This window comes from Anomalospiza imberbis, chromosome Z (assembly GCF_031753505.1).
Source record: "Anomalospiza imberbis isolate Cuckoo-Finch-1a 21T00152 chromosome Z, ASM3175350v1, whole genome shotgun sequence".
Classification (NCBI taxonomy): domain Eukaryota; kingdom Metazoa; phylum Chordata; class Aves; order Passeriformes; family Viduidae; genus Anomalospiza; species Anomalospiza imberbis.
Genome location: NC_089721.1, coordinates 59,588,418 through 59,611,736, shown reverse-complemented (window position 1 = coordinate 59,611,736; position 23,319 = coordinate 59,588,418). Strand labels below are relative to the sequence as shown.

General features: G+C 38.7%; 2 protein-coding genes across 3 annotated transcripts in view; one reads left to right on the top strand and one right to left on the bottom strand.

Moving 5' to 3' along the window:
• GTF2H2 (general transcription factor IIH subunit 2) overlaps positions 1-23,319 on the top strand; it is a 459,966-nt gene that overhangs the window by 41,046 nt on the left and 395,601 nt on the right. The gene's annotated exons all lie outside the window — the stretch shown is intronic.
• Positions 1-23,319, bottom strand: part of RNF38 (ring finger protein 38) — a 110,233-nt gene that overhangs the window by 21,437 nt on the left and 65,477 nt on the right. For both annotated transcript variants that reach the window (XM_068176737.1, XM_068176738.1), the window contains 2 exons: positions 7,750-7,943; positions 2,564-2,777 (listed from right to left, as the gene is read on the bottom strand). In XM_068176737.1, the coding sequence (XP_068032838.1) occupies positions 2,564-2,777; positions 7,750-7,943 (408 nt within the window). The remainder of the gene's footprint in view (positions 1-2,563; positions 2,778-7,749; positions 7,944-23,319) is intronic.

Sequence of the window (23,319 nt, the reverse complement as noted above, 5' to 3'; positions counted from 1 at the left end):
CTTCAGTGGCACCTTAGTCACTCACAAGCCTGCCTACCCTCTCTTCTCTCCCTCAGGTTAATTATGAAATTAACCTGAAATTAACCTCCTCAGGTTAATTATGAAATTAACCTTCTTATGAAATAAGAAGGTGGTAACTCCCATATAAAAAGCTAATCTACAAGCAGCTCAAGAATTTTCTCAGTTCTGAAGGGACTGATTCAGTATTAATTCAAGAAACTTGTATCTTTAAACAACAAAACAATTTTCCAGATTTTCTTTCTTCCTTGATTCACTCTCTTGATCCACTTTCAGGCCAGCATTTAAGCTAAATTCCAATTTAAGTAACAGAACAGCTAACTAGAAAGCTGAAAAGCAAAAGTCAACATGACTAAGAGGCAGCAGACCCTAACTATCCAGATTCATATTAGGAAACCACGTAATCCGATTTTCTAACTAGTGGCAATCCCTAAAATTTAATCATCAAACCAAGATCCAAAGGTATTTTGGACCTAGAAATCACATGGGATGTTTATTTGTTTGAAATTTTGTTGCTCGTTTTGTTGGATTTTTTAAACACTGAACGATCTTTTAACACTTTCATGTTCTAATTAAACTGAAAAGGCTTAAGAATCAGGCAGCACAGATTAATTCAAAGTAATTATTTCAAAGCTCTCTCTTCCTTCATGATCAGCCAAAATAGAACCTTCTTATTTAAAATGGAACAACAACAGCTCTTCATGAAGGTGAGAATGAGTAAAGAGAGCTAAACTACTAAACTGGTAATGTACAGCCAGATAAAGAGACCACAGCTAAAACAGAACACAGATCACTGAACACAGGTTAAAATCTCAAACATCAATAATGACAGAAATCAGGCTTAGGAAAGACACTGAACTTGAACCAGTTCTGGCTCTGCTACAAAAAGTTATTTACAAATAACTGCAATGCTATATGTGATCCTGGAATGTTCATGTCCCTGAATTGGAAAGTAGCACCATGGAATACCTCAGTCAGACTGGAAATACTGACATCTGATCACAGATGGTGTTTGGTAGTGGGATGGAAAACTGTTCAGTCAGACTTGTCATGAGCTTACAACATAAAGCAAGAGCATTACTGGATCTCCAGCAGAAGAACTGTTAAAAATGTAAGTTTGTGAGACTGCTAGAATGGCATTGGCTTCCATCCTTTCACTTGGTCCCAAATGTAAATACTCTGCTGAGAACTGCTCTGCACACATAGTGCGACACACCAGTGCTACGCATCTGCAGTGAATGCAAACCAGCTTATAAGCACAGATGCTACAGCTGCATTCTGTGCGTGTGCAGCTTCCGATGTGGACATCTATGGTCTATTCATAGCTATGTAGCAAGCAGTGTACTTGTGCTGTGGCCTGTTAATTTAGTAGACAACAACAAAGGTTATCTCAACAGGATCACAGAATCATTTAGGCTGGAAAAGACCACTAAGTTCATCAAGTCCAACCATTAACCCAGCACTACCATCCGTAAATCATGTCTCTAATTACCACACCTATGTGTCTTTTAAACACCTCCAGGCATGGTGACTCCACCACTTCCCTGGGAAGTCAGTTCCAATGCTTGATAACCCTTTCACTAAGTTTTCATAATATCCAATCTACACTACCCTTGTGCAATTTCTTCCTGTCCTGTCACTTGTTACTTGGGAAACCAATGCCCACCAGGTTACAACCTCCTTTCAGGTGGTTTTAGAGATTGGTAAGGTCTTCCCAGAGCCTCCTTTTCTCCAGGCTAAACACACCCAGCTCCCTCAGTCGCTCCTCATATGATTTGTGCTCCAGACCCTTCAACAGTTCCACTGCTCTTCCAAGGACATGTTCCATCAATGCAACGTCCTTCTTGTAGTGAGAGGCCCAAAACTTCTTTTACAGGTCCTCAGTTACAGAATTCTGTACAAAGTGCTGTCACAGAGAGGAATTATTTATTTTCTGGACCAACTCGTATATAATTTTTTCATATCATTTAAGAAGGAGCTGCTTAGGCTTGGAGAGCTAATTTAGTTATGCAATAAAACTATTGTGAGTTCTGCTGCTAGGTAGACAACCAACTATAGGTATTGTGAATTCTACCTCTAAATAATACATTTTAACTATTTAATGACTCCTAAGATACAGTGAAGTAATTCATGCAAAATAGAACACATAATTAATAAGTATCATATCACATTTTTATTGCAAGAAACTAATTAAAAAAGCAAAATAAATGCATTTCAGTGGTTCGAGACAGAGACATAGAGAAATATGCCAATTCATGCACTGACAATTTGTTAAGTATGAATTGTTAACTATCAATCTTGTTTATTAAAAGTGTGAACTTTTGGGGTTTTTTTTCTCCGCCTACTGCAATGCTTCATACACATAATATTCAACAAAAATTACTCTGTAAGAAGTCAAATAGAAATTATGCTCTGTGACTTACATTGTCAACTATGAGATGAGATGATTTGGTGAGGAGAGAGATCTTGAAGATGGTGGGAAAAAGCCCCTAAAACCAAACACCACCTCCTGAACAGACTTCTGATTGTGCTCTAAAAATTTTACCTGATCATGAATGTCAACCATGACTGCATTCTGCTGTGGTGGGTGAGCAGCTGGGTGCAACATACGAGGAGATACATTCGGTGGGCGAAAGGCTCGAGGCTCTTCTATTGCTTGCTGCTGTCCATAGGAGAGATGGTGATAGTTTTCATCCTGGCTAATAGAATTATGTCTGGACAAACGATCTCTCCTTGCTCTCTGACGTCGAACAGGAGGACTGGAAATGCATTAAAAAAATTAGAGGTTATATAAATGGCACAAACCCTTCTTAATAACTAAAACCTCAAGAGAATCAAATATCAAGGAATTTTTTAAACTGGAAAATTTTACTAGAACAAGTTTATTAGATTGGAATAAAATCTTTTACTGACAGAACTGCTAAAATCCTTATAAATGACACTTTTTTTCAGTATGGAAATTCTTAACAGAGCATAACTTAATGCTGTTAGGGAAACCAAGAGAAGAACTCCCATTTTAGTCCTATGTAAAATATCACCTTGTGAAAAAAATGACAGATTGCCACAGTAGTGCTCAAAAGTCAAGATAGCAATCTTCATGATATTCCCATGCCTTTATTCCATCTAAACTCCTTCATTAAATGATCACAGATTTCCCCAGGGTCTTTGTTGCAATCATGCCACAGAATGTTTGCTTGCTTAGTGACAGCAGACAAAGCAGTAGACTTCTTTGAAGAAACAAATGAATTTTCCAGCTCTCTCATATTCACTACACAACTGAGTGCATTCTAAAATTCTCTCCAGGAGATCCCAGGAAATTATGACTAAGGTACTGTTTCTTTTCCAGAGTAGATATAGACTTAGACCAGACCATATACCTGTTTGAGCAACTGATCTACATGTGTAGGATTTGATTATGTATTCTTATATAATTGTGTGCAAGTTCTGAGTAGGGCTGCAACTATCTTGAGCCAAAACTTCTAGAAATCAGAGACCACTGGTTCAGGTTCAGCACTCAGAAAATTATGCACACAGATGTGATAAACTCACTGTGAGAAGTTCTGAACAAGTCAGTTCTCATTTATTTGGATGGGGAAAGCACTGAGAGCACAAAATGATCTTGCAGTACTTTCAGCGCATGCCTTTCAATCTCCACAGCACACACAAGTTACAGGTCCCAGAAGCAACAGCATATTAAATCTACATGGGGTGAAATTGTTTCCCATTTATGAAACAGGCTAAAGGACCTAAACTGCAGAGAAGAGACAAAAAGGATCTGTGATCATTATCAGAACATGTCCTCTCCAACACTGCATGCAACAGAACTGCTATTATCAAATAAAAATCACATAAACTTGCAACCTGTTGGCAAATCCCAGATACTTCTCAGGCTGAGTCTAACTTTTGTGCTGCATGAAACAGACATACTCGGGGAAAGTTAGACCATATCACCAGCTACCCAGATGCAACTGTGAACATATGTTAGAATGTCTCAAGCCGCTATTTTTCTACCCTACCTCACAGAGATTTTTTGACACTATTGCCTCTCTTAGAACTGAAACAAATGGTAATTCTCAACAGATCAGACAGAAAGCATAAGGCCAGGCTGTAATACAGCAAAGAAAAATCCAAACAAATTAAAAAATGAATAGCCGCCTTTATTTTTATAAAACACCATGGCAGAACATACAAGCTGTGTTTTCTCCTAACCACTGAGAACCTAAATTTTAGTTCTTGCTAATGTATTTTAAATCCTGTTTTCTTTCCCTGAGTTTTTGCTGCATTCTGTATTGCTTTATTACTAATATGATACAACTGCTACATTCTCCTTAGGTAAAATTGGCATATATAATTCTAATCATGGAACTAGTAATGCAGAAGATGTTCTACTGTTTGGAGTACTCAGTTGTTTTAAATTTGCTATTTCCTGCTATGAAACAGAAATGGTCTGAATATTTTAACATAAAAATACCTATGTGAGGATTTTTCTTTGGAAAAGCTCCAAAAATAGAGGAAAGTTACAGAAGACAGTACCAGTGTTTCAGAAGAACAGAAATTCTCTGAATTGCTGCCAGCACTTAGACAAGGTGGCTTCTTAGACAAGGTAGTTCTCATAAAACTAGTCTTGCCTCTGTCTTGGTTAAAGGCCTAGTTTTACTCTTCCATGAACCCAGAGTTATGAAAAAGCTGAAAAAGGCTGGCAAAACTTCTTGAGTGTCTTTTAAGACGTATTAGTAAGTATCATTCTCTGGATAAAAGCAAAGCTGGATTTTTTTCCTGTGCAGAATTATAAACATACTATCCTTTCAGTCAGCAAAATTCAGAACACCTGGATACATAGCTTTATTAGCTTCTGAATTATTGGAAATTACTTCAGAATAATTGCCAAGACATGGGTCTGAACTATTATTAAACTTCAGTAATGAATTTGTGCTTGAAGTCTTTGAAAACAGCCACAAAAAAATCCTCTGTTACTACATGCACAGTATAAACATGGTAAATGCCAGGTTAAAACAAAGAGACAGGATGAAAATGGTAAAAAAATTGCAGGAATTCCTACCCTCAGGTAAGAACAGCCATCAAAAGGTATCCATAACTGCAGAGTTAGTATGTGCAGATCTTAGTATTTCTAACATGGATGATTTCTTTGCAGTAAGACATTCTTGAATCCCTTTAGTTCAGAATTATGTTCAAACAAGGAGGAAAGGAAGCACAGATGAAAGGTAAGGCACAACAATGGTACAGATCCCCCCATTTCACAATGACGGATAAATTGGAATGGCCCTCTCTGGTTCACATAGGCATGCATTATGCTTTTACATTCATAATTTATCTGTACTATATATAAGTATCTAGATAAAAATCATCTTTCTGCAAATTCACACCAGAAGGCTATCTTTATTAATGCAGTATTTGTTTGCTTACAACGAATCAGAATAAAAAACCACAACAAATCGGGGCACTCTTGTGTTAGGCACAGTACAAAATCACTGATACCAAGAGGTAAGGTCAAAACAGTAAGGCAAGTAATGAAAAAAAAAAATCCAGGTAATAAAAATACCCAAGACAGACTGTCCTGACCAACAGGAGTCAACTGGTAGGACGAAGGAGTTAATGCTGATGACACTAGGGCAGTGCTGTCCACACTAGACACACTTCAAAGGTTTTGCCCGCACGTGCCCTAGCTTGCTTCCTTGAGCTCAATGACCATTTGCAGCTAGAGTGCACCTTTCATCTTATCTTAACATGAAAACCTGATGAACTCTGCAGCCATTCTGCAGTGGAAAGAGAAAACAAAGCAGGGAAAACAAAAAAATTGCTTCAAAATCATAGACATAACCTCACATAAAGCATTAATAACAGATGCACTCATAACAATCTTAAGGACTCAAGTTTTTGATATATGAGAATGGCTATTAGTTCTGGTATGACTCCAGAGCACTCTTAAGACACAGAATGACTCCTGCAATACAAGAAACATGTATATATTGTTCTCCCTAAAAACCCTGTTTCTAGAAGAAACTAGGTGCAATGCTATTTTGGAACTGACCTGGAGCTAGCTCAAATGCAGCACTGCACCCAAGCTAAAAAATGCCCTGTCTCAAGTGCAGGGAAACAAAGTACTGACACATTTAAGTGTCTCTAATTAGAGAAAAAACTTGTGCTATTACCCAGCAACAGGCGAGCTGGCTCTAGAAAGAGTAATGTTTGTGTTCATAAAGCTGCAGCCAACCTAACAGTTCCTGTCAGACTGAAGACAGCTTTAACATGATGTGTCTCCCTCTTTGCAAGTGGCTTACTTGCAAAAAGCCACAGGCTACTACTTCATTAGCACTTAACTGCATCTGAACATCAAGACACTTGTCCCATGCACATTCAGCTGCTATACATTTCCATTCTTATCCCACAGTATTTCTAAACTGTCTAGATTCTGCTATCTAGCATTTAGATAGCTATCTAGCTAGCTGGCTAGCTAGTTAAGCTAGCTGTTTTACTCTGCAGATGTTAATGAACACTGCAAAGAAATCTGTGTAAGCTGACTGAACACCAAACAAAAATGACTGAATGCGCATAATCTCGGCATCTCAGTTCAAAACATTTGAGGTCAAGATCATTTTGTGGGCCAAATGCCCCTAACAGAGCATCCTTGTATTGAACTATATGAAAGGTCTGATCTTCTGTCTTCACAACAACCCTTTTAAGTTCACAATTTAACCTCTTTCCTAAGTCTGACAAGCTGCATTGAGAGCTGCATATTTTATATGCCACTGACTGAAGGTTTTCAAATTCATGAAGTTGAAGCAAAGATACAAAACTAGCACGCTCTAAGCTCTCTTGCTTCAAAACTACAGGCTGATCTTTGTTGACAAATTTGATTTGTGGAATCTAAAGAAAACTAGCTAAATCTATCTTAAGCCTAAATTTCATATTAATGAAAAAGGACAGACACTTTTTTTTTTAGTACAAACCAAGCCAAAACATTTCTTAGAAGCAAACAGAGACAGAGTGTTTTAACTTGCATAAGATGACTCAGTATTTTTGAGGCAGAATGTGAGGCAATGAAAGCTTCTGTTTTGGATAATTTGTTTAATTATAACAGCAAAAAAATCTGTGAGTTTATGTTTTGCTAGACTATCATCCATCCAGGCCCCAGTTCCCATTTCTCTCTTCCATGATCACTGGAACTTATTCCAAAATCTCTGCATTGAGAAGTTAATGAGCTACAAGCTAAAACCAACATGAAAATCTAATTACTGCTACATGTGAATCAGCCACCTCAGCAAACATTTGACACTATGCTAAACTTCTCATCTCCCCAGCTGGTGTCTCTCATCTTTATTTTGATTGGTTTAAAGTACAAAAATAATTGTGACTGGAATGAAAATGATGGTATTACATTACATTCTTAACACATTTAAAAGTACCCTGATGAGAAAGATTTTTCCATGCACTTTTCTACATGCTTTTTGCCTCAGCGCAGAGTAATAGAGAATTACGTTCATAATAAAACAGTTTGGAGCACTCTTTTCCTCAAGCTGACTTTTCACATAAATCACAAGCCTGAAATACTTCCAGTAGCCTTTTAGTCACAACTGCATTATCTTACAGCTCAAAGGAAATGTTAACATATTTACCATGTGTAATCTAGTCAGTGCCACCCAAAACACACCTTCCTTGAGCTAAAATCAGAAAGAATATGAACTTGTTTCCCAAGCTACACAGCTTGCTTACCTCCTCCTGTTTCGTGCAGGAGTGTTGCATCGTTCCCCTGAGAAGTGGTGTTGGTTGGGTCGAGCCAAAGGAGGCTGCCTATTTGATGTCATCTCCCATGGTCGCATTGGTGGTGATGGGGCTGGTGATGCTGCTGTGTAGTCAAAGACTGAATGGGAAAGGCGTTGTCGCTTGGGACTAGGACTGTCTTCACTCTACGCCAGTGCAAAGAAAACCAAACCAAAACAAAAACAAAACCAACCTCAGATGAGTGAATTGCAATCCATACTGCAGTATTCCTTTGCACCTAGCATTAAGAGTGACTCATTGAAGACACCATTAAATTTAGTAACTGCAAGTATTCACCTTTATATTGTGTTTATAAACACAGACTTTTTATGGTTCCCTAACCCCTAGAAAAATTACTACTTAAGTAACACTTTAGCAGCACTAAAATATTAAATTCCAACATCCATGCAAAATCAAAACTCTATCAGAAAAGAGTAACATGAGGAAAATAAGGCATCACCTATTTTACATTCCTCCTGCCTTAGCACTTACATGTTACAGAAGCATGGGAAGATGTATAAACACAGTCTTCACAGCAATGGAATCTGTACTAGTCAGTACGCAGCTGCCACACAGAGCTTGCTCTCTGCACTGGACCTCATTCCTATCAGGTCTGTACCTAGGCTAATCAGACATTTGCTCTGTACTGCAGCCTATTTTGATTCTGATAACTCAGCACAGAGATGCTTCATTCTTCTAGTTATTCATGTAATTATAACCATTCATAAACATAATTGGAAAAAAAAATCATCAATCTCCAGTTAAGTCTGCCTACTTCATTAAAACTCCACAAGGCCTACAAAGTCCCTGAAATTTTCAATGCTAGTGATGTGAAGGTCATTCACCTCCAAGCAATATTTTCCCAGTTGGTTATGAACACAACTTTCACTGTGTGTCCATGCTATCAAACAATTTAATAGAGCTGTCATTCTTCTCAGAAGCTCCCACCAATGCCTATGAAGCCAGCAGAAAATGCAATAAATATCCCTCCCCTCCACCCCACTATTCTGCCAAAATTAAAACACATACGACAACTGAAACTAGAGAAAAGTATACCTCACACTTCAGAGATCAGTAACTCAACAAAAAACTAAAACCACATGAACTGCCACTGGAACTATCCTTGAGTCTAAGCATCACATGAACTTCTCTGACAGAATTCCTAGTGCAAGCAAACTCATAGTATTTAGCTGCCCTCCAGCTTCTCAAGTCACTCCACCACTTCCATTTCAGTCCACCACTGCACTATTTCAATTACATTTGCATGTAATTGCAGATAGCTGAAGCAGAGAAAACAACTTGTCTGCAATGGCTATGCGTTTCAGAACTGCCCCCTCCCTCTAGATTGTTAGAGGTCTCACTTCAGACTTAACTGTAGACCTCTCCTGGCTCCTGGCTTTACAGGGGCATTTTATTTTCTGAACTGTATTCAGGTGCTTCTTGGTAGGTTTCCTTCAACATATAGTTTGTACTCTGGCATTCTTTCCAATGCAAGGACACTCCTTTCAAGAACTAGAAGTTTTGTTCAGGTATTCAAGAGACAAAAGGTATTTTTCCTCTCTTTGACTTGTGGCCATTTTTTACAAAATTTTACAGCTTTTCAGTCTCTTGTCTTCAAATACTTCAACACAGATTGTAGTTTCCCCAACTGCATCTCATCTAAAACAATCAGCTTCCTTGAGAACCAGCCTGATAATGCATGCATCTGCTTGTTGGTCAATCTCTTCTTAACTCTTTAACCACCTGCACTTTAATTTTTTTTAAGGAAAATAGGTCATAAGGCAGGTATGCACCTAATGGTTCAGGACAGCAGATGTCCAGGTAAAGGGTGACTCTTCCGGAAGGCTGCTTGCTCTGAGAGGCTCAACACAAAAAAAAACCAAAAAACACCACAGGAAGATACCCAGTAAGTGCCTTGAGAGCACAGCTTCTGTGAAAATACATATTTTATTAGATTTCAGAGAACACTGCCAAAGGACAAATCTTTAAGGAACTATGCTACAAGAGTCAGAGAAGGATTATTTGTGGGCCAACTTTTTACAACATGATGACTAAGCCTATTCAAAGAGAAAGGAAATAAAAATGCTGGTAAATTAGGTATGCTGGGATTTTGTGAGTGCAAAAGAAAATGTCAAATGGAGAAAGGAAAAAAGTGGATTTAGTGAAGCTGGCAGAAAACAAAACCTTGAAAGAAGACAATAACCACTCCTGTCCTAATACAATCTATACGTGCCTTTGGCTGGGGATTTCCCGCTGCTGCTGCCCTAATTTACATGTGACACCCATCCCAAGCATTAACACTAATATACCTTGCTCCACGAAAGCAGTCTAATTTGCAAAAACAGTTCTTCTATTTTTTTTTTCCCTTTTGCATCAGGAGTGCACTATTTCAAAGACTGTGGAGATGTAAACAGCTAGGTAGTTTGCCTTCACCATCACTCCAGATTACTAACTCTCACAGATATTTCAAACTCTGTAAGTGCTAACTCCACTCTGCAGTAAGCAACAGTAATTTTACTCAAAATTGTTTCCTATTAGAAAGAAAATAAAGGTAAAATAATGTTTTGGAACTACATGTACAGAGATTTAAAATGTGTCTTTTTCTGTACTGAAAAAGAAGTAACCTAAAACTAAGTTCAACTTATTTGCAAAGAGATGTTATAAAAACCCCAATACAAATCTAATTAATTGAAGACTTGGTGTTTTGTCTTAATTAAGAAACCAATTCTCATGTGGTAATTGTATCAAGATAATAGTATCATGCAGGAAAGTACAAGGAGCTAATAAGACACATATATCCTGTAAAATTTTGTTTTCAGGTTATTTTCAATCAGCATGTGGAATAACTATATATTGACAGTATGTTTTTCAGTCTACATTATTACTGGTCTTTAAGTTCAGTAGTTTATTTGTGGAATATGATACTTTCCAGAATGACAAGAGCTCTCTGTCGTGGTTTGACACGGAAGTGATTTTTTCAGGAAGTTGAGTCAAACCAATCAGTGGTCAAGTTTGGATATTGGCACCTGAAGTGACCACTGAATGTGTGGATACGCCTCTGAGAACATAGGGGGTTAAAAGCAGGAATTCCCAAGAGCTCGCTCTCTTTGGTTCCGGTCAAAGTGCTGTGCAGACCTCCCCTGCCCAGCCATGGGGCTGGGTGGGGGAGCGGAAGCCATGAGGCCTGGTCGAGGTGAGCTGAGGGGTAGAAGGACTGGAACCGAGCCAGCCCCTGTGGACGGAAGGGTGGAGAGAAGTGGAGATGTCTTTGTCATCCCTCCCCAGAAAGAAGAGACAGAGAGTCCGGACGGCACCTGTAACTTTGCCGGCGGAGGAGAAGGAGGTGGGGGGAAGGTGCCCAGCCTTGGCCTTGGGAATCGGCTGCTGGGCAGAGATATCAGCCATCCAGGGAGTCTGAACTTTTAACCCTTTCCTGGAAAATGAACGCTTTGTAAAATATTACTCCTCCTTGATTTGAAGTAGAAGAGAGACAGTTTGGGATCCGAGATGATGGAAGAGGAAATTGTTGAGTTGAAAGGAGATGATGGAGTGGCTTGTGGCTGGACTTTTCTTGTTAGCCATAGACTGAACCAAATTCTCCTGACAGAGGCTGCACTTAGGGGGGTGTGTTGGTGTGCCAAAAGACCTGTTTCAGTGATTACCAGCAGAGAAGTAGAGAGAACAGAGGAGAGTTGGAGAAAGTGTGGAGAAGCCCTCTATCTTCAAGGAAGAAGAAGAGGAGAAGAAGACCTCTGTTCTTGGACCCTCAGCCCTAGGGGAAAATGGGGGGGACTGTAGTCCCAAGATGAGAAACTGAACTGTTGTCTCTTTTGGTCCATGGCAAAGCATCCTTAAAGGAGCCCTATGAGCAGTCTGTCCATGCACGGTGGTGAGAGCACTGTGACATGGAAAGGAGAGTGTCACTATGGCAGATTTTCTCCAGGTGGTTGCCATGTGTGACATGGAAACACAAGGGTGGCAATTGTGTTTCCTGGGGGGTCTGTGGCACAGGAGAGACTCCTGTCTCCCTTGAAAGATTGAATATTTGAATATCTGAAGGGTGGCAACTTGATCAGGATCCTGGGTGGTGTCTCACTGTTGGGTTTGTTTGGAAATTAGGTGGGAGGAAGAGGGGTGTTTTGGAAAGTCTTCAGCCAGGATTCAGTGTTTGTAGTTTTTATAGTAGTAGTAGTTTAATAAAGTTCTTTTCTTTGTCATTAAGCTTGGGCCTGCTCTGCTCTGTTCCTGATCACATCTCACAACAATTATTTAGAAAAGTACATTTTCATGAGGGCGCTGGCATCGTGCCAGTGTCAAACCATGACAGTCTCCAAATCCCAAATAACTCTTATTGTTTCTTGTTAGTACTCAAAATATTTTCTAGGACTACTGTTACTTTTTCCAGCCATACGCTATGTATTTTTCTCATGTCCAACACACAAAAAGAACAGACTGGATGGCAGTTATCAAGAATGCTCTACCTAGCTTTCAACTAACAAGAAAAACTCACTGCCCTTCTTTAAAAAAACACTGAACCGAAAAGGCACAATGAACAGGAATACAGATTACTTCATATTTAAAGGAACCAGTATCAGGACAAACTCATCAGATCGTTACTAGTAAAAGAAGCAAGCATATGTCAGGCCACGAAAACCTACAATCTTGTCCCTAAAAGTCAGCATTTCACTGACATACTGTTTGTATGTTTCACTACAACTGACATAGTTGTCTAATTCTCTGTATACCATATAAACTCTCATAACTGTAATGGTAATAAAGGTGACTACAGAGTATGCCTGTTTGTAAAACCCCCTTTTAGACGTGTTTGTTCTATTTCAGTATATGTTTCTTGCAGTAATGTTTTATCTGAAAGCTTTTCCATTTTATTTGCAAAAAAACAGGTATTTTCACCAAGACGCCCTGTGAAGTTTTTTTTCTTTCACTGTCCTTTTTCAGTAAAATTTTAAATATTGCAGCCACACATTGATTATTAACCATCTCAGAAGGGAATTATTACCAAAGCAATTACTGCAAATATTTGAAAATCATTTTCCTCTCCAACTCCCTATATATTTCCACTTAACAGTCCTGCGAAACACAAGAAACTTCTCTGTATCTCCCACCCCAAATTCAGAGAATAAACTACATCTATTGTGTAGCCCACAAAAGACCTGTATTTTAAAAGTAAACTAATACTTCAGGAATATTCTCATACATAGCCCATAGAAGGCTTTATGTAAGGACAATCTGATGGGTATACGCTATAAAACCCTACCACAGGCTTACTAGAAATCATCAGCTACATGTTTCCTCTTCATGAGTGCATACTGAAATTATTTTCCCCATGACACTGAAGCCTTAAGTTTTAGCTTTCATGTTTTTTAGATTCTGTGCTGCGTAGGTATGTAGTTCTGAGCTTCATATTAAGTGTTGGTAAGCACCCTTCACAGAGTAGCTAGACAAAAAAATTCCTTTTCTAGCTTGGGACCTTTTCTAGCCAAGGACAACTGTTACAAGTTTCAGGCCCAAGAACATAAACGATGGTGAACTGAAGAGAGAAAACAAGAAGAATGGGACTTCATAATCTGAAGTTGTAATTGGACAATTAACCCCAATATGCAAATGGACCAAGACTTAAGAAGTGTGGGACCTCGTAACCAGTCGTCCATTTTGTGGCCATTTTGGGTTCATCTTGGGTGTAACCCAGGCCAGGCTCTTACACTGCCCAAGGTGTATCCTTTAAGGCCTTTTAATTTATGCCTACTTTATTCTTTAAGTCTGTCTAGCCTCTGTTCTAGGTCAGCCTCCTCAAGGCATGAATACAAGTTGGTAAACATCAACATTTATAAGCATTTTCAAATTTAATTATAGGCATCTAATGGGCTAGCTGAGTATTCTGCATATCCTATCTGCTCCAACAATTCTAACTGTAATTTGAATTACATTTTAACATTTCTGTTGGTCTGACTGTACCTGCAATAACAGTAAATTCTTGGGCCGAACAGTTACATCCAAATGCAGTGGCTTGTTCATAATCCAAGACCAAACTAATCATAAGCACATTTTTTGGCCTAGGTTGAGTAAGTTCTGGAAGAGCTGTTCCCCCACAGCCCTAAAACCAAAGCAAGGGAAATCACTTATGTGACAGATGGAACCATTGCAGGTCAGATGGCTCTCTAAGCACTACTGTATTCTTCCATCTCTCCCACAGAAAGCAGCAGCTGCAGAAGTTTTAATTTGGTGTGGCATTACAAAGTAGAGTTTATAAGCTCACACAACTCCGCTGTAGCTGGCACTATAGATACAAATTCTGTAGGAAACCAACAAAAAATTCAGATAGCTACAGCCCCTCCAGCTCCTGCCACCAAGAGCCTTAATCACTTCTACCACTGGCACTGCAAACCTGGTTCTTGCCAACATCTCCAGTGAGACTCCAGCTGCTGCCCTAGTTTCTACTCAAACTGGTCTCGCCTAGCCCCTGCAGCACTTACACACATGGTATAGAAAGTGGAATTACACAGAGAGGCAGTTAAGAAAAGAGCTAATAAAACAGGACAGATTGCAGAGATCAGGCAGAGGGCTCAGCCAAACAAGCGTTATGACTGGCCACAGTTTACCTGCATCAGGCCTTTTTCTTTCTGGCCTCGTTTTGTCCCTTTTACAACTCTCTTCCCTTGCAGATCACTTTCTCAAATGGCATAGTCTCGCTGACCTGCCCCAACATCCTAGACTCCCAGGTTTGCACCCTCATCAGTCACAGAATCCTTGTTTGTGTGCACATTTCTGATAGCTCATCAGTTACTGTGACAGACCAGGTTTTGTTTCTTGTCTTTGTCTCCATGAAATTTGCTGGGCAGATTTGTGTGTCTCTCCATATCTTGTTTATGGCTTCCTCCTTTCTCTTATAATGCCATGTGATGAGGTCTACAATCAAATAATCTTACTGAATTAAACATCGCTACAATCCACATACCCTCTTCAATTACTGACTGATCAGGTGTGTCATCCTGATCAGTTGTCATCTGCCTTCTTTATTTTTTGGTTCAACAGATTTGTGCCTTAAAATGTTCCCATTTATTACTCCTTTTCTTTTTATTCCCTTATGGCACTCAAACGTTCACTGACCAGACACAACTTACACAAGCTGATGTCTCTCCTTCCACATTCCCTTACAGATCACAAAACTCTTTCAATGAACAATACAGAGCACAACCGTAACCACTCTGTCAGTCCAGGAAGAGTGAAATGAAGGTTACTTCTGAAAACAGTAAAAACTTAAAAGAATACGGGAATAAACAACAACCCTTCACCCTTGCCCTAAACAAGAATATTTAATAAAATTAAAGGGTTGGTGTAAGGGATGAGAAGAATTTGTTATGGTAAACCAGGAAAGTTTGTCTCTCCCATCCAGGTATGTAAAGTCCAAAGGACATTATATCTTCTTGCCATGATAACCCAGGACAGTTCACACACCCACATCTGTATGTACTTTAGCACTAGTGCACATGACAGATGACAGCTGCAGATCTTGGAATCCAGACAGCAGCACCTGCACTCATCAGCCAGTTCCCTAATGAGCAAAACAGGACACTGCGTATACATTGTGTAATAATAAGCACAGGTTTTATCATCCTTCCCTGCTGTGCTTTCCCTGGAGCTTCATTCCCAATCAGGTCCCCATTTGATCAGCACTGGTGTCCTGGGGCTCCCACAGTGGTAACTCTCAGCTTTCATATGCTCATTGTCCTGCCTTAGTCCTGAGGGATCCACATCTACATTTGTGTTACAGTGGCATCATATTAACTTGTAAGCTGACAGATGAGAAGCTCTTGGGGACCATTAAGTTTGACATTTCCTTAAAAATATTCTTAAAATTCCAGCTTTAGATAAAACCAGAAAGATGCTATTATAAGAAGCAACGATGGGGAAGTAAATTAAAAGCCCTGTGCCACAAGTGGCAAAAAGTAACAGATTTTATGAACAAGTAGAATACTTCCAAGTCTAATTGGAGTGCTTTTTTCAAGACAAAATAAACAAGGATTATCCAGTTGGACTCAAAGCTGCATGACAAAGGACCTGTCCATGTATAAAGATTTGTCAGCAGAATCGTACTGTAATGACACACATCTTTCACTGGCAAAAGCTCTTTAGAGGAACTTCAGCTGACAAAATAAACACCAGGAATAAGAATCTTTTGCTAGTATAATTGGATTTGCCCAAAGAATTTTGCTGGCTTAGCTGCATTGGCCAACATAGTGATATTTTTCAACCTGCCAACTGTGTGCCAGTCCAGTTAGAGCATATAACATTGCTTGTTCAACTTCTGCAGGGCAAGCAGGATTTAGAACCTTTGCTTCAACTCACCACCATTCACATAACCATTACACCTCTTTTCATGACTAAGAGAACATCTGGAACAGATACAGTGACTTCTCTAGTAAGAACTGCAGATTGTTACAGCTGTTGATGATGAGCACAATCTTGGTATAACATATAAATGGGTACATGGTGAGAAAATAAAAATTCTAGTATTGATGTCCACACCCTGCATCCTCCAGGCACTAGACAGAAATCCTAGAATGTAAATAATGCTTCATGGTTTAAAAAAAAAAAAATCAAATTTTACCTAAAAACCTCACTATTAGTAATATTCAGAGCCATTTTTTTCTAGCCAAGCTTTTATTTCAGAGTGGTGACCAGGACACAAATTGGAAATGTGACTGTCTGGGCACATGCTAGACAATTTTCTGATGAAGGAACGATAAGGGAAATCTGAATTTGGTCTAATAAAAAATTGGCAAAGAAATGCAGACTGTCCCAAATCTGCAAAATGTTTCAATAAAAGCAGGTGACTGAAAGGAAGGCCAAAATGAGCCAATTCTTGCAAAGTCCTAGGAGACAGCATGTGGAGTACTGTGTGCAGTTCTGGGCTCCCCACCTCAAGAGAAACACTGACATACTGGAGAGTCCAATGAAGGGTCACAGAGATGATGAAGCACCTAGAGCACCTCTTGTGTAAAGAAAGGCTGAGACAGCCTTGGACTGACTAATCAGCTTAGAAAAGAGCAGGATCAGAGCTATGACATAGCAGGCTCCATCTGAACATGAGTTACTTGACTGTGGAGAGTGATTGAGCAACAGCACAGGTTCCATGGAGGCTGTGGAGTCTCTCTTCCTGGATTATCTCAAAAGCCATGGTTCTTGGCACTTAGCTCTACCTAGCCCTGTTTCAGTAGAAATGCTGGACCAGATGACCTCCAGAAGTCCCTTCCAACTTCAGCCACTGTGATTCTGCAGTTGATTTTCATGTAATGCTAAACACAAGGCTTTCTGAAGCCTTTTTCCTGTGAAAGAAGCGAAGTGCAACTCATATAGGACTTCAGGGTACTTCAAGATGTACCCTTAATATGAAGTATCCCTGTATCTACAGTTCCCCACTGAACATTAGATACATCTGAATATTCAAAAAAGGAAGATAATTTCTTTCTGCACTTCAGAACTTTTTTCTTATTTTTTGTCTTAATTCTTACACTGTCAAGAATTAAGAAAATGAACCTGTAACTAGCACTTAGGATGAAAATTCCACAGAGAATAAAAAACACTAAGTATGACACTAAAAAATCTAAAAAAAGAAAAAAGGTAGTTAAAAAAACTCATGCTCCTGGTGACATATTTGTTGATTTATGAAGAAAGCATATCAATTTGGACAGAATAGTGCTTAGCAAGGCACATCATTCTGAAAAGAAGCCTACAATATTTTCTTTAACTTGGTTTTGAAAAATGATTATGTGGTAAGAAGAAAACCAATCACTACATCTTAAAATGGAAACCAACGTTGAATAGCCATGTCAGATTGCTGGTACAAAATCTCCCGTAGCAGCTTTATATATATATATATATATCAGGTTTCTTAGTAATTTATGTGAATTAAAGAGCCCTTCTGATAGTAGAACAGCAGAACTTTCCACAATATTTAGTAAAAGGAAAACAATTTGTAGAACAACAGTAACATTACCAGATGTGGTAAAAAGAAGATACAAGTTTGTATCTTTTTTTGTCTTCCAAAGCTATGATGGTATATATCAATTACATGATAAGTATCAATTATAGCTGTAACAACTGTACCAAGAACATGCCCCAGTAATCTTTCTGGCCATCCATAATTCACTTCTGGCTAACAGGATTAATTCATTATTTACTGACAGAGGGCACAAAAGCCAGTTTGTTCTTCGGCAATCAGAACTGACAATGAATCCTTCATGCAAAGTTTGTCAGTGAAGATCTGAGGCATGCAATAGAAAATCACACAGCAATTGTACAGAACTGTTTAAAAAAAAAAGCAGGTGACTGAAAGAAAGGCCAAAAAGAATTCTTGCAGAAGTCCTAGGAGATAGGCTCTGAAATACTGCGTGCAGTTCTGGGCTCCTACTACAAAAGAAACACTGACATCTGACATACAGGTCAGTCCAATGAAGACTTGGTCTTCTTATGGTCAAAACACTATTAATAAGCTGAATATTTGATTTGTTTCTTATTCTACTTCAGATTGACACTTCTGTGTTTTTCCAGTGTTTTCTCCATATCAGTTTCTTCTCTGAAATGCATTTCTCACTTAACTGAATGTTTAGGATGTACAAAAAACAACATTAAGAGACAGCTACATCTGAACTGCTGAAGTTTCACATAGTAAGTACTTGAAACAGTCCTAAGAATTTGATTATTAGATACCAAATTTTCATTCCAAACACTGTAATATTACTTTGCTGCCCATGAATTAAGAATACACAAAGGCACTGGAAAAATGTAAAAATATTAGCATCATATTTAGCACTGCAGGACTCAATAGCATTAAAAAAAGAAGGAAAATGTTTTAATAAGACTACATGTTTCTCATTTTCAAGCTCCACTGCTCATACAAAATGGACAGTAAAATCCATATAGCACAACTGTAGCACCTCCTTTTCTAACAGCGAAGCAGGTTTAAGAACCAAGGCAGCACACAGCTATCTCAAAGTTCTTAATATTAAATTAGTATTTGCAACTGCTTGCAGTACTTGCTGCACGCAAATAATCCTTGGAAATATGAAAAGGTTTTGCAATACTTTGTTGCAGGAATGAATCAAAGCACTTTAAATGATCCAAATTCACAAAGATGTTAGCAAGTATTTATTTTTGCATCACATCATCGTATTTCTTCTGAATGGGAATCTTTAACTCTCAAATCAAAAACACCAACCAAACATCAACATGGGAAGAAACCTCAGCTATACCTCCCTATTTAAAAAAAAATCCAATTGCTGGAAGAATATTAATTTTACCTTAAAATCCTAATTTATGGTCTCAGTTTTCAACTCAACTTTGTCAGTGGTATGTGTGATAGAAAATGGAAAAAAAAATTGTGCTATTTCTGCAGATGTTCCCTGCAATTAGTATGTACTATCATAGCAAATATTTCAAGCTTTCTTAAAACTGAAAGAGTTATGCAACAAACAGTACTGGTATCCAAAAGACTTAAAAAAATATTTTCCACTGATAATTTCTATCAGTCAATCTCCAAAATGCCTACCAAGATCTGAGGTAAAGTGTCCATGTTTTGACACCTGCACCACCTTACACAATACAGAAAGTGTTATTTCAGGTGACGGTATTAAAAGCTATCTCCGGGCCCCCACAGAGTCCTGATCCCCTCTTTCACATGGAAGCAGAAAAGAAATTTTTAATTACAGAATTACAGATATAGAAAGAGAACTCATTTTCCTATATACAAAGCTGAAACACATAAAACTTTGCACATGTACCATTAAAATGTATTAATTACTGTAAAGAAATTTCTTTAAATGTCGTAAAATGTGCTGAAATTGGCATACTTAAAATAATGCCAGGGCAAGAGTAAAGTGGGGAAATAAAGACAAGATGTTCAGGTACAGACACATCTGAAAAAGATCAAACTTTCAATTTTAAACATAATTATGCTCTTTCTCCTTTGATGGGATAAGGTATCTGAAGAGGATCTGGCTCAAAACTGCTTTACAGCAAAGTCTACTCTACACACAGTTTGCATATTCAGTGTGTATTCACTAATGATTTTGCCACTTAGACATATGAAATTAACAATACAGGTACCTCAGCGGAGACAGGGTAATTAGGATATTCATTACAAGTAAAAAACCAAAATCACACTCTTTCAAGATTTTTTTCCCGGTGTTAAAACTACACATATACAGATGCACACAGGTATGCACACACATATATGAAACACAACATATGCAAATGGTCAAGCTATCACTTGAGCACTGAAGACTGAAATCTTTTGTGTTAATGAATATTATACTGACCGTATTTGTTGACAAAGCATCAAGAAAACATCCAAACATTTATACCAAAAAAAAACATTTCTCCCACTACTATAACTGATGTTCGTAATAGGCACAAGGACAAGTCAGCATTTGAAATCTGTTCCTAGTGAGAGAATTATGGGTATAATAACTCAACCTCTATTGTGGTAACAAGTATTTATATTTGTCTGCCTTCACTGTTGTTGCTTGTCATAACAACACTGAACTGAATTACTGGAAGATGGAAGTATCTGGTCAGCACACCATACTGTTAAAAATTTCTGTGTGTAATGTAGTTTTACATGTTCTCAGTTCATGCCACAATTTTTTCTCTACATTGCTTCAGTCTCCCTGTATTGTTAGAAATTCGAAGCCCCAACAAATACTCCTCCATCTGTTTCAGAAACTACACAATGAATCCACAAAAACCTACCTACCTACTTAACTGATCAGTACAACCAAACTGTCATGTTAACAACAAAATGCTCTTAAATATACTCACACTGGTATTAGTGGGAAAAAAAACCCCAATAAACAAGAGAAGCAAGTTTTAAAGGATACAGCTTAAAAGAGCTGTATTTAAACACAAGCCTGAAAATTCAAAGGTCAAGATACTTAATTATAAGAATAAGGCACTCTAAGTTCAACCTTCTTCAATTTCCTTTTTGTATGGGGAGATGCCACTGAACGAGGCAGAAAACACATCCCGAACGGCACACAGTACAACTGCAACCCTTGTCCTTAACTGTCACAGAAAACTCCAACACCAAACCTCTCACCCTGTGCATTAGTTCTGTCCTTCTATTTATGATGCTTGATTTATTATTTCCTTATTAAACAGAATTTTACGCACAAAAGCAAATTTTCACAGGTGAAATAAATACCAAGGCTTTACTCTGCCTCTTACACAGTTAAGGACAAGTAAACTCTTCATCACCTATGGCTGGACACAGTGCATCACCATGCACAATGTTATGATTAACATTTTGTTAAACTATTTTTTTAAAAATTAATTTATTTAGACTACAGATTACTACATGTTGATACACTGCAGAAATATCCTTAACAACAGTACAACCTAGGACTCCAGATCATGGCGGCTCATGACTTAAAATGATGTCCTCTTGGTAAAGAACTGGCTGAATGGCCCAGCCTAGAAAATTCTGGTGAATGAAGTTATATCACCACTGTTGACGAGTGGTGTTTACAGGACTCAGTACTGGGGCCAGCCCTGCATAACATCTCTATCAACAAACTAGACAAGGTGATCAAATGACTCCTCAGAAAGTTTGCAGATGACACCAAGTTGGGCAGAAGTTGACCTGCTGGAATGTAATAAGGCTCTACAGATGTATCTGGACAGGATGTACCAATGTGCTGAGATCGAAGTTCACAAGGCCAAGTGGTGGGTCCTGCCATTGGGTCACAATAACCCCATGCAGTGCCTAAGGCTGGGGCAGTGTCTGGAAAAGTGCCCAGCAAAAAGGATCTGGGCTGCTGGCTGACAGCCACTGAACAGAAGCCAGGAGTGTGCCCAGGTGGCCAAGACGGCCAGTGGCACCTGGCCTGTGTCATCTGTAGTGTGGCCAGCAGGACCAGGGCAGAGATTGGCCCCCCGTATTTGGCACTGGTGAGGGCACATCTTGAGTGCTGTGTCCAGTTCTGGGCCCCTCACAACAAGAGGGGGTGCAGCACTGAGGTGCTGTAACATGGTGGGTCTGGAGCACAGGACTTATGAGGAGCAGCTGAAGGAGCTGGGGTTGTTCAACCAGGAGGAAAGGAGACTCAGGGGAGACCTTCTCTCTCTCCACAGCTACCTGAAAAAACAGGCTGCAGCAAGGTAGGAGTTGATCTGTTTTCCAAGTGACAGGACAAGAAGAAAGGACCTCAGTTTGCACCAGAGATGGTTTAAATCAGGTATTAGGAAAATTTTCTTCACCATAAGGACTGTCAAGCTTTGGAATAGGCTTCCAAGGGAAGCAGTTGAGTCACCATCTCTGGAGGTAATGGCTGGACACGATGATTGTATGGGCCTTTTTCAATCCAAATGATTCTTTTACTCTTTTCAAAGGTCAATCAGTTTAGACTATGTGCTACATAATAAAGACTACTTGATTTAAATATATACACATAATTTAGATTTTATTAACAGCTTGGATAGATTAGTAAGAGTTGCTTTAAAAAGCTTAGGTGAAAAAAATGTTCTTCTCTGGAGCTGGGATTTAAACACACCTTTTATCCTTAATAGCTTGCAGAACTTCCTTTTTTACATGTGTCACACTCAGTACAGGCCCTGTAAACACATTAACTACTGCAGCAGTGGCTGGTTCCTCTGACCCTACAAAACACACATGTTGGGAGGCTGTCATCAAACAGGTCACGTAATGGGTAAAGAATTCACTCCTCAATGTAAGTGATGAATTATTTGAGATGATAAAACCAAGAAGGAATTGGCATTTTCTGCTAAGTTAACCAAAACAAGGAACATGTGAGAAAACACTGCAGGCTCTCAACTTCAAAAAAGAGCTTCTACTTGTGTAGATCTTTTAATTTACTTTAGAAAACCAGATTATTCTCACACAAAGTCACAGGAAGGTCAATAAAAAACAAACCACATGATACACATTAGATGACAGGCAAAGGAACATGAGCCTCGCTCCCCCGAACACACCCAAATAAGCAGTTTGCTGATTCACTTCTTAAACCTTATCCCACATCTTTTATAAGGAGAAAAAATAGGCATTAAGAACTTAAACCATATAAGAAATTTGGTGAGATGTGTCCTTTTTTAAAACACTCCCGAGTCCCACCCAATGTTGAACAAAACAGCAGATAAATGTAAATATTCACTTATAGAAAGCAGACCCAAAGAATACAAACATTATACTAGATCTCTGTATTTGGATTTGAGAAAAGGTGCTCTGGCTGTTCTCTGAAATAGTAAGGAAATTAAAAAAGAGGAAGAAAGCTTCACATATGATCTGTAACCTGTGCTCAGTAGAGTTTCACATACAAAATTACTAAATGTCCATTGGTCTTATCAGGTCCTTTGTGCCCATATGTGAATGCTTTTCCCAAAGCCATACTCATTCACTTGGCACTTACTTGTCTTCACAAATGTTTACAGAACACTATTTTAAATTAATTTTCTAGTCTTTTATGTCTCACATCTTTTTTGTATCCAGCT